This window comes from Mus caroli, chromosome 11, assembly GCF_900094665.2.
Source record: "Mus caroli chromosome 11, CAROLI_EIJ_v1.1, whole genome shotgun sequence".
Taxonomy (NCBI): domain Eukaryota; kingdom Metazoa; phylum Chordata; class Mammalia; order Rodentia; family Muridae; genus Mus; species Mus caroli.
Window position 1 is genome coordinate 81529472 of NC_034580.1, and position 12570 is coordinate 81542041.

General features: G+C 37.2%; 1 protein-coding gene across 1 annotated transcript in view; it reads right to left on the reverse strand.

Annotated features, from left to right (window-relative positions):
• The window catches only part of Med13 (mediator complex subunit 13), a 90418-nt gene that overhangs the window by 59678 nt on the left and 18170 nt on the right, over window positions 1–12570 (reverse strand). Inside the window, exons 4-8 of the mRNA XM_021176461.2 lie at window positions 5462–5607; window positions 4571–4768; window positions 2748–2942; window positions 2010–2172; window positions 1356–1466 (exon numbers count right to left, since the gene is read on the reverse strand). Of these exons, the coding sequence (XP_021032120.1) occupies window positions 1356–1466; window positions 2010–2172; window positions 2748–2942; window positions 4571–4768; window positions 5462–5607 (813 nt within the window). The remainder of the gene's footprint in view (window positions 1–1355; window positions 1467–2009; window positions 2173–2747; window positions 2943–4570; window positions 4769–5461; window positions 5608–12570) is intronic.

Genomic DNA, 12570 nt, shown 5'->3' on the forward strand with positions numbered 1-12570 from the left:
AATCCGCCTGCCTCTGCCTCCCAAGTGCTGGGACTAAAGGCGTGCGCCACCACGCCCGGCTTAAGTTTCTCTGTCTAACAGCCCTTGCTGTCCTACAACTTGCTTTGTAGACCTGCCTGCCTCTGCCTCCCCTGGGATTAAAGGCCTGTGCCACCAAGCCAGGCCCTTTCATTTTCAGCTCATAGGCCATACAACAAAACAGGGAGTGAACTACATTTAACCAAGTAAACAAAAGTTGTCAATTCTGTTCTTAAATTATGTTCAAGAACAACTGTAGTTAACTAGTTTAATCTGTTAAATATTAGTTAATGTATCATATACTTATTCTAATCTACTAACAGAGGCAAATTTTCAAGTGTTGCCTTTCAAAAATTAGATGGCTCAACCCAAAAAAACTAAGTAAAAACTTAAATGTATATAAAAACACACCACAACACTTGAGAGTCTGTCAATATATTCAAGTAAACCCAGTTAATGTATAAAAACCAAAAACAAAACAAAAAAACCTACAACTTTGGCCACAACTTGGGACTCCATTCCTTTAGATGATTTTCATGGGAAAACAGGGATAGGTACATATCCAATCACAAAGTATGGTAACAGATACCAAAACCACTATTATTTATTATGTGGTGGTAAAAGCATATAATCTACCTTTAATACGCCAAAAAGTAATAAACTTGACAAAAGCCTTACAATCAAATCTTATAAAAAGGTCTCAAATTATGAAATCAGTCCAATTGCCCAAAGAATCCCAAGTCAAACCATTCTGTTACTAAACCTTCAGAAATGCAGTTAATTAGAAAGCTGATATTTTGGTCAAGTCTCCTGTAAGATCATTAATTCTTAATCTTATTTTAGTTAACTCACTGATAGTTCCCCAAGAATAACAACCTGCTACACGAAACTCAACAATGTATTTACTATTTTAAAAATTTGAAAACTATTTCTTCTATAAAAATCCCAGGGGAGATTTCTCAGACATAACCCAAGTAAGGAATGTGTTCCTCCAGAGATGTATGACCCAAGGATGGTGGCCAGGACTGTGATCCCAGTACTCTAAATGCTAAGACAAGAAAATCTCAAGTTCAAAGTCAGCCAGAGAAGTGGTTAGAGCCTCAAAACAACCACCAAAAGTGTATCTATAGCTGATACACAGCCCACATCTGAAAAAATAAAGGAAAAAATATGCCATAAATTCTCTGTACTTCTCTAATCAGCTTGAAATTGCTGGCTATCTTTTCTCAATTTTCTCCTTGGGGAAAAAAATCCTTACATATTTGCATAATACCCCAAACAAATATTATTATAACATATACATACACATAAGCATCACCAATTGGAAATAAACTTACCTCAAACAACTGCAGCTTGTTCTTTGTGTGGCTTCAACGAAGTCCCAGCATCCTATTTTATCGGCTGTCTCTTCCTCACACAGGCCACTGGATGTAGCAGAATACTTCCTCCTGAAGTGTGAGTTACAAATTCCTTAGTATATTTCTATTAGAGCTGAATGTCATCTTTAAGTTTGTTTGTTTGTTTGTTTGTTTGTTTATATTTTTTGGTTTTTCTTCAAGACAGGGTTTCTGTGTAGCCCTGGCTGTCCTGGACTCAGTTTGTAAACCAGGCTGGCATCAAACACAAAGATGATGAGAATGCCTCTGTCTCTGCCGCCTGATTCCTGGGATTAAATGCATGTGCCGCCACCACCCAGCTTAATCTTTAATTTTTAAAATTTAATTTTTCTGTTTTTATTCCATACTCTTAATTAAGCAGCATGCAAGTTTTAAATATCAAAATAAATATACAACTGAAAATGGTGGTGCATCCATTTCATCTCAGCACTTGGGAGGACAAGCATTGTGAATTTGATAGACCAGCCTCGGCTATATACTGAGTGCCAGGATAGCCAAAGCTACACAGTGAAAGATAGACAAATAGACAGATGGATAGATGGGTGGGTGGGTGGGTGGGTAGATAGATGGACAAATAGTAATAAAGATACATACTTGTTCTGTAATCTGTTCATATTACATTCTTGCCAGACTCTATCCACCACATGATTTGCTAATTTTCTGGGTATTTTCCCACCATGATGGCTAGTACTGTCAGTGCTGAAGCCATCAGATACTGAAGAAAATTTGACCCACTTCTGTGCAGACTGAGGATCAACTGAAAACAAACACAAAAACAGAGGCTATAGAAAGGTAAAAGGCAAACTGAAAGTAACAAGTTGGAGTTTTTGTTAAGTCCTCGAATGCTTTGCTCTATTTTGTAATTCTAGTGACATTCTGAGGTCAAATTTTTTTTCTTTAAATGCAGAGAGCAAAGATATACAAGATATCTTGAATAGAGATATATAAGGTCCTGGGTTTAATTACCAGCATCATGGGCAAACACACATACACAAAATGTGTGTGGAGTGCACATGTATTTGTATTATGTACATATATATGAGAATGGTCTTAATCCTGAAAATGCAATGAATATGTAGGAATAATAAGGTACCAAGTCTGCAGCTTTTTCTCTAATAGTTCAGAAAAGACCAATTTAGAATCAATGTATACATACACAGAACATGAAAAAGGAAAAGTTAAGTATAAATTTAGATGAGTTTTTTACATTATACTTTCAATTTTCTAGTAAATTTTAACAATTTCAAAATAAAAATTGCTAAGTACTGATGTACTCAAAAGAACAGATTTGTAGCCAGAGCTGATTGATGAAGCAGCTAGTATAATTAATACCTGTTTGGACTTCCTCAGGAGATGTAGGTGGAGTGAGAGTAACTGAAGACATAGCAGGATCTCTTGTGGAAGCAGGCACTTGATGGATACCCAAACAAGAAGCTGAACAGTGAGAAGCTCCCACAGAGCTAGGAGCAGGAATGTCTGACTGAGGGACTAGCACAAAGCATGCTGGGTAGATCATCCGAACACCCGCTGAAAACAAAATGGACAAAAACAAGGGAAAAAACACAAATCAGCTACTATTGTGGCAGGAGTTGAATTAATTTCATTAAAAAGCACTGCAGTAAAAATTACCCTAATGTTATATTTATGTAAATAAAAATATCATTGTATCCGTCTCTGAGCATAGCTATACACATGCTATGGTGCAGAGGATAAACTCAGGTGTCAGTCTACACTTTCCACCTAGTTTAGGACAAGTTCTCCAGGCTACTGTATATGCCATGCTAACTAACTAGTCTGTGAGCTTGCAAGTCTACTCCTATCTCAGCCTCCCATCCTGCCATAGGAGTGCTGGAATTAGATAAATACAATACTGTATTTGGGTTCCATGCAGATTTTGAAATCCAAATTCACATCCTCAGACTTGTATAGCAAGTACTTTAACTCAATAAGCTATAGATTTTCTACTGTAATGATGGGTTTTAAAAATCTATGTATGTACAGTTGATCAATGTGCACTGCATTATAAACTTTAATTTATAAATATAATAAAGGTAATGTGGACACTTAAGATCATGGACCATAAAAAAAAAAAAAAAAGATCATGGGCCATTTTGTCTTGTCTGTTTTAAAGTCTAGTAAACATCTGTGCTGTTTCTGTCATAACTATTCCAATAATAGATCATGAATTTACTGAAAATGAATGAGAACAGTTTCAACTCTTTAAAAAAAGCCATGCACAGCGGACCCCAGGACTCAGGAGGTTGAACGGGTTGAGTGTTGAGTCCAAGGCCAACCTGGGTTACATTACAGGGCAAAACCTAATAAAAACTCCAAAACTCCCATAGGGTAATCCTTACATGAGACATTTGTATTAGACTGCTTTAACTACAGTATCACAGATACTAATTCCAATTATCTGCTGAATTACATTGTCCATGCCTTCCATGTCTTTCTACACTATCAGGCTTGACTGTATGCCACATCTTAATAGAGTGAATTATGCTCAGAGGGATCGGTGCAGCCTCTTTTACTTCTTGTCTCTGCTATGTAATTAATATACCCAGAAACAGATCACCTTCCTAGCCTGCACCTGGAACATGACATATGAACTGGAACTAATCTGGAAAGAACTGATTTGTGGAGAACACACCAATGCCACAAGTTACTTAGGAATGTTTTCTGTTACTGAAAGTTTTATTAAATATTCAAGCACTATACATAATACAGGTTGTCAATTTTTCTAGCCCCCAAATAATAACTGCTTCACAAATAATCTTGTTCCCTTCTTTAACATGTAGACAACAGAGCGTGTTCCTCTGTCCCAGTAACTCTGGCTCGGACAGGTAACCAGTCTTGTCTAATTCACTGGGAGCAAATGTACCATTCCTTTAGATCATTTTCATCTCAGCAGAAACTTTAATGCACTTTCATCATTAGGCTGTCATTCCTTTGTTTTCCTAAGAACACTGTGTCCCAGACACTGGGGCTTCTTTAACCTGGACTGTACAAGAAGAACATACATACAGTCATCACAGCCAAGCTGTAGCCCTTATGTAACGTGCAGAGAAAATAAGCAAGAAGTAAATGTTTGGTATTGAATGCCAAGAGAGCTAAATACATAGGATTCCCCTTCAGACTAATATCAGAATCCATACCAACAAGAACTTCCACTGCAGCCAAAGAATCATCTTCCCAATCCATATCTTCCTGTTTTTCTTCAGACATCTCCTTCAAACCACATGAAATAGGATAGAACTGTTTCCATTCACCAATTAATTTTTTCGTAGCTGAATCAGACATCTTGAAGGCCTGTCCTGTGAGAGTGCCATTTAGTCCAAATGGACTTAAGATAACTGGAAAGCAAAGCAGATATCCAGTAAGTAAAGATTTACAGCAACTAAAATCATACTAAACAGTGCTATAATGATGTAAGACTAATAAAAAAGGAAATCCATTATCATCACTCCAAGAAAGTAAATTTATTATACATTTTAATATAAAATATAATGCTAAGATTTTGAAAATTGTTTAAAATATGCCTACCACAAAATCAAAATATAATCATATTTCAAAATGAACTGGGAATATTTATTCAATTTATTGTGACTCTAAGCAACTTGAAGAAAATGTAGATAAATAAATCTAAATATTTATGAAGTACTGCCACATAAATTTTAAAACACACTCTACATTTAAAATTAAAGAAGATACTTCCAGTATTTAAAAAGCAATCAGCAACCTTATAAAACAACTTCTCTTGAGGTCAACAATTCATGATATAAATGACATTAAAAGTTCCCCTGGGTAGCTATGCTAAACACAGCTTACATACAAAACCTTGAAATGACTAACATATCCATGATGTAATATGCTATCAGGAGAAAACACAGAAATGTTAAAATTCCGATTCATAGGAATTTTAAATAATTTCACTAATGGCACTAGTTTTGTTGTCTTGCTAATATAATTGCTAACATGAGAGTTTTAATCTCCAATACTGAAATGAGAATAAGTAATCTAATGCCTATGGCAATAAAATAATCTACCTTGAAATGGGCTATTAGACTGCTGAGCGAGGGTGACATGCTCTTCACTGAGAAGGTACACAGGTCGGTGTTGGTTAATTTCCACACTGGTGCAAACATTGCTGTCTCCATGCAAGAAAAAGGTGAAAGAGCAGGACAAGTGTTCACTAATAAAGAAGGAAAAGTTATAGTTTAGTGATGATTAATAGCAAAAAAATAGAATAAAATCATTTTCTTTGTTTTTAATGTTTCATTTTATTTTAAGACAGAAGTCCATAGATCTCAGGCTATTCGGAAAGTCACTATTTAGCCAAGGATGGCCTTGAATTTCTGATCATCCTAACTCCACCTCCTGAGTGCTGGGATTGCAAGCATGTGTGACCAATGCCTTGTTTATCTGATTCTGGATCCTGGGAACATGAGGTCTCATGCATGAAAGCCAAGCACTCTACTAAATGAATTACATTACCAACTCAACATGCTTTGCTTTATTAAGAAGTTATACCACAAAAATGAATACATTAGCTCAGAAGTCTTTATTATCTGTAGGGGGAGAGAAATATTCATATCAGCAAAGATAAAGTATTCACAACACTATTCATAATGCAATGTTGATAGCTGTAAGCTTTAAGAAGCCAGTTAAAATAAGTTAGGTATACCACATATGCAATTATTACATAACCACAGAAATAAGTCAAGAAAGCAAATTAGAAAATAAATTCTCAGGGCTGAGGCACATGAGCTAGGTAGGAGAGATGGCCTATTTATTTTGTCAAAACCTAGAAAATACATTCTCAGGACAGCAGATATATTTTTAAATTAAAGGGTAAGAAAATCTAGAGGGAGAAAAGGGATTGGGGCAGTATACACTAAGAATCTTTTTCCACACATCTGCCTTAAGCATCCATCTTAAAGCCAGTTCCTTAAATGACCATTAATCAACTCCAAACCAATATATAATACATACACATACCATATATACACACACTAGCCCTATTTAATATTTTTCAAGAAAAGGCATAAAGAAATTAAATCATAGTAAAAGTTATACTAGAGACCTAACCAGTAGAAAAATCGTAATAAAATGGAAAAGCCAATGGTGGCACACACCTGTGACCCCAGCAGTAGGATCTATCTCTGTGAGATAAAGGCCAGGTTTATGGAGTAAGTTCTAGGACAGCCAGCGCTACACAGAAACCCTGCCTTGAAAACCATTTTTTTTTTTTTAAAGTAGATAGTAATAGAACTGAGAATTCCAGATAGTAGGGGTCAACATGTCTAAAACCTGAAAGTGTTAAGGAAGTTACTAAAGTACCTGACAGAAGCTGGTGTGAGGGTGGGTGGGTTACTGCATCAACTACTCACATGGGTCACAGGGTCAACTTTGTTCTCTTATTCCTTCCTCACTATTGCACTTGACTAGTCTAGATGTTTCACTAATAAACACAATACAAAGCCAAAGCAGCTGACATCAAATTAATCTTGTCTTTAGCAATTAACAATAAACAATGTCTGAAATTTATAAACTGAGGCCTAGAATTATAAGATTCTCTGGAGCTATGGCATTAATTATGAGAAGAACTAAACAAGAAGCGAAAAAATAAAACCAGACATCTTATAGAAATAGGACTGAGGTATTTGAACTGGAAATAATTTTCATAATACCATTAGGTTCTATTTATATTACAATTTTTTTCAACTTTTCTGAAATTGTGAATTCTATTGATTAGTTATTGATCACTACATCTTTCTTACCTAGCAAGTTTGCTGTGCTTATGTTTTGTGACTATTTCTGCCGTTTTTTGAAATAGGTCGTAATAGTCTCGACTTGCCCCAAACTCCCAAATCTCTGCTTTCTGCCTCCCAAGTCCTGCGATTACACTGATGTGCCACCATGCTCAGCTTAGTTTTTGTACAAGTAATCACATACATATCAGAATAATTTAAAATGTATTAAAAAATAAAGAGACACTATAGGAGGTCCCCAATCTATTAGTAGTTTTCAGAAGACACACTCTATTTCTAAGGCTCTGATCTGAACTAGTCATTATCTGGATTAACCACTTGAGCTTTTTTTTTTTTGCTGATGAAGGATCTGATCCAAGATACAACATTTAAACAAGCTTTTAAAAGATTTATTTATTTTATTTTATGTATATTTTGCCTACATATGTGTATCACATGTATGCAGTGCCCTAAGAGGCCAAAAGTGGGCATCTGATTCCCCTGAAACCAGAGTTACAGACAGTTGTGAGCTGCCAGATGGTATAGGAATTGACCCCGGGTCTTCTGGAAAAGCAGTTAGTGCTCTTAACCACTCGGCAATCTCTCCAGGATTAACAGTTAAACTTGTTTTCCTCTGATTACAATGCTTGCTCTATTGGAATAGGTTTTAGCTGAGGAATTATGAAGATTATATACAGATACTATGATAAAGGAGTATAACCTCAGTCATAAAGCCAAGATATGTAAAGAAATTTAATAGCTCTGACAGCTGTTCACCTCCAAAACATCCATTGCTAGTGCTCATCTAAAGCAAACACTCAATGTTATTGGTTATCCAGCACTGCTGCTATCCAGTGTCCTAGCAACAGTAAGGCACCTGTGCTGTCAAGAACAAACTAAGCACAAGCCTATCCCCAAACGATGTTTAAAAATAATTAAATACGCGCGCGCACACACACAGACTCTTACTACAACTCTACATTAAACAGTGCTGCATTCACACCCATATGCAGTACATATGAACCTTATAAGTGAGTGCAAATGTTATTCCTTCATCCAACTAATATTTTCTGTTAAGCACTGTACTAAGGCATGAACTTAGTGATGTTAGGTGCTATGAGACAAAAAGCAAGTATAGGATGTTACAAGAATGCCTTAAAATGAAGAACTCTGCACTGAAAATGGAATTTTCATTCCTAAAAGGAGAGCAGAGCCTGGATCTGATCCCCAGGTTGTTCCCATATCCCATGGTGACAGCCATCCACCTCCCTTCAAGAGTCATCAGTTCTCCCATATCACCTCTGTGGGTCCAGTCTTCGAGTTTCCTTAATCAGGACTGCGTTCGTACCCTCAGTGTTTGTCTTTTTCTTGAACCCTCTAAAGTCACCTTCTTTGGGACTCTGTTCAAACAATCTTCTAAGTACGTACTTCACTAACAAATCTATACTGTTTCTAATTGCTCTTTGGGGGGGGGGTGTTTTTGCTAAAGGACACACCAGAAGGTGACCATTAGTGAAAGAAAAATTTGTCTTTATACTGTGTTTGCTGTAAATCTTTGACACAAAGCAATCTGTGCACTGATACAAACTAAATACTATAGAATAAAGTCAGTATCTGAACTTATTTATAACTAGCCATTCAAGTCTATTTTCAAATCTATGCTCCATAATACTCTAAACCATAAATATAATATAATCTTAAATTTTTCTTTGTTCCATCATTCCCTGTTTCTACCAATTCCTACAGATTCAACTCTGCATATTTGTAATTTATAGACCTACATGTCTTTTGGGGGGGTGTTATTACCTGATGAGTATACTTTTTTGTTCTTTATAATGTTTTACTATGCATCCCAGAGTGGCCTAGAAATGCTATGTAACCAAGGCTGGCTCAAATTCTGGAACCTTTTGTCTTACTTAGCCTAAGTGTTGGGATTGCAGGGGTGTACCACTACATCCAACTCTGTCTTTTAGGGAGAAATTATCAGAATCTCCTACATTATCTCCTTGCTTCACAGTGCTGCTGGGGATCTTCCTAAAATCTAATCATGATCATGTAAGTGGGAAGCCTAGAATCATCACTGGTTCCCTAAAATGTTCAGGACTAAATCCAAAAGCATTAACATAGCACATTAATACCTTCAGAATCTGATCCTCGCCAAACCTTGTAAACCATGATACTTAACCCACAAATCCTCCTTTATTTGCCACACACTTGTCTCCACACCCTAGTCAACTCAAAATTCCTTTAATTCCCTGCCAATTTATAAATACCTGGAAAAGAACTTTAAATTTAATATTAGTGTAAATTTTCATTATTGGTTCCCATTCCTCACCACCTCCTTTTCCTTTATAAAAACTGTATTTGGAGGCCAGGCAGTGGTGGCTGCATGCCTTTAATCCCAGCACTCGGGAGGCAGAGGCAGGCGGATTTCTGAGTTCGAGGCCAGCCTGGTCTACAGAGTGAGTTGCAGGACAGCCAGAGCTACACAGAGAAACCCTGTCTGGAAAAACAAAAACAAAAATCAGAAACAAAAACAAAAACCCTATACTTGGTAACTTCACAGTAACACTGTGTATGTGAGTGCATGTGTACTAGCACATGTGCGTGTCCACACAAGCCAAAGTCAGGAATCTTCAACATAAAGAGGCTCTAATTGTGTCACCAAGGGTGAAACAATTCTTAATGTGGGCATCGTGTCTCACTTCTCAATACAAAATAAAAAGAAAGCATGAAGGCCAACCTCTCAAACAACCTATATGCAACAAGCATATGGCCATTTAACTCTTCTCTCTCTCTCTCTCTCTCTCTCTCTCTCTCTCTCTCTCTCTCTCTCTCTCTCTCTCTCTCTCTCTCTCTCTCTCTCTCTCTCTCTCTCTCTCTGTTTTTCCAGACAGGGTTTCTCTGTATAGTCCTGGTTGTCTTGGAACTCACTCTGTAGACCAGGCTGGCCTTGAACTCAGAAATCCATCCACCTGCCCAGCCTTAACTCTCTTTTTAAATTACATTTTATTTAATGTAAACTTTTAAATTAAATTTTATTTTATTTGTGTGTGGTGTATATGTGCTTATAGGGGTCAGAGGACAACTAGGAGATGTAAGTTCTCCTCTTCCACATTAGTCTCTAAGACCAAACTCAAATCATTAGGCTTGATGGCAAGTGCCTTTAACTGTTGAGCCATCTCTCTGTCCCCGTTTAACTTTTTTTTGTTGTTTTGGGTTTTGGTTTGGTTTGGTTTGGTTTTGGTTTTTTGAGACAGGGTTTCTCTGTATAGCCCTTGCTGTCCTGGAACTCACTTTATAGACCAGGCTGGCCTCGAACTCAGAAATCCCCCTGCCTCTGCCTCCCGAGTGCTGGGATCAAAGGCGTGCGCCACCACTCCCGGCCCCATTTAATTTTTAAAAAAATTAAAAAACACTGGCTTTCTGATATAAAGTAATAAACTAGCTACCATGCAAAGCTAATATTCTAAAGTCATGCAGCACGGTGCCTATCAACAATACCCTGTGTATGAGCAGTTCTTAGTTCCAGCAAGGAACACCGCCCTTACCATACTGCTAGCAAATGACCCCAAGATACTCTTCATACTTCCATACAGTATGATTTACAAGCCAAGCTGGTGTATGATATTGGGGAGAAGTGATCTAAAATAGGACTCATATTTTTAAGATTCTTATATTGAAAGCAATATTCTAGTCAAGAATATTACAGTACAGAGAACTGTAGGTTAGCACTTGCATACTAAACTCAGAATGGCTTCTTTCAGAGAGAAATGTTATCATTTACAGTATACTCCCATGAGGCACCTACAATTAGCGCTAAGGAAAAGTTAACAAATGTCTTTAACTACAATGACAAGCAAAGGAACTTACACTGTTAGCTACTCTAAAGACTGCTGTTTGTTTTCTAAGACGTTTACACTATTTATCAATGAGGCAAAAATCAGAGGTAAATCCTCAACAACTATGTCACAGAAACAATCCTCAGCTATATTACAGAGTTTTATATATGTCGTATGTGTATATGTTCTATGAACATGCCATGGTATACTTGTAGAAGTCAGAGGACAACTTGTAGGTGTCTGTCAGTTTTTCCTTCTACCACATGCATTCTGGGGATCAAACTCAGGTCATCGAGCTTGGTGGCCAAGTGCCTTTACCTGCTAAGTTACCTCACAGGCCCCCTAAAAGATTATTTTCTAAAATGGAAGGAAGAAGAGGAGGAAGAAGATGATGATGATGATGAAGACATACTCAAGTTCCAAGAGTTAGCTCCATTAGGGCTAGACATCGCAGTACTTAGGGAGAAGGAAGCAGAGGAATAAAAGGCAGCCTGGTACACAGTGATCTCAAAGAAGCAAAACATGAAAGTCAGCTCTTCTAGTAACAAGGTTTCTGCTTGCTTGCTTGCTTGCTTGCTTTGGAGCAAGGTCTCATAATGTATGTAGCTCAGACTAGCACTGAACTTGTCCTGTAGGCTGGCCTCAAAGTTGAGATCTTCTGCTTTTCTGAAGTACCAAGATCACAGGATAACAGATGTGTGCCTCCATAAATGCATGCACATGCTTGTGTGTGGAGTGCTATGGAGCAAATGATCTGTTCTCAGCATTTGTGTTAGGAAGCTATAGAAATAACAATCTTCCATTTTGCTGGTAGAGAATTTGAGGCCCAAAGAGAGTTCTATGACTTCGTTTTGTTGTTGTAGTTGTTTGTTTTTATTTTTGAAACAGGGTCTATGTAGTCCTTGCTGCCTTGGAACTCATTATGTAAACCAGACTGAGCTTCAACTCAGAGAGATCTGCCTACCTCTGCCTCCCTAGTGTTGGCATTCAAGGCATGCGCCACCACACCACAAGCTATGACCTATTTTAAAATCAAAAGCTTAGAGCTAGGGATGCGGCCCAGTAGTACAGCAGTAGTCTAGCACATGTGAATCCTGGTTTTGATCTCCAAGATTAATCTACTGATTCTACACATACACAAGCACACATGTATACATCTCAAAATCAAAGTACTGACTCACAAAAAGCAAAACATACTAATCCTAACAATTAAAATTTGACAGAGTTGGGTATTTTTCCAGAGACAATATATAAGCAGCCAATAAGAAACTATGCTCAATAGCCATAGTAATTAAGGAACTACACATCAGAAACAGAAGATAACACTTCACACCAACAAAAATGGTTACTTAACAAATAACCAGTAAATAACAAGCATTGTTAAGGATGCAGTGAGACTGAAACTCTAATATTGCCAATGAAAATGTCAAACACTGTAGCCACAATGAGAAATAGTATGGCAATTTTTCAGATAATTAAATTAAAATTATCATAAAATACAGCAATTTGGCTTCTGAGTGTGTAACCACAAGAATGACAAACAGGGACCTGAGGAAAGCACAC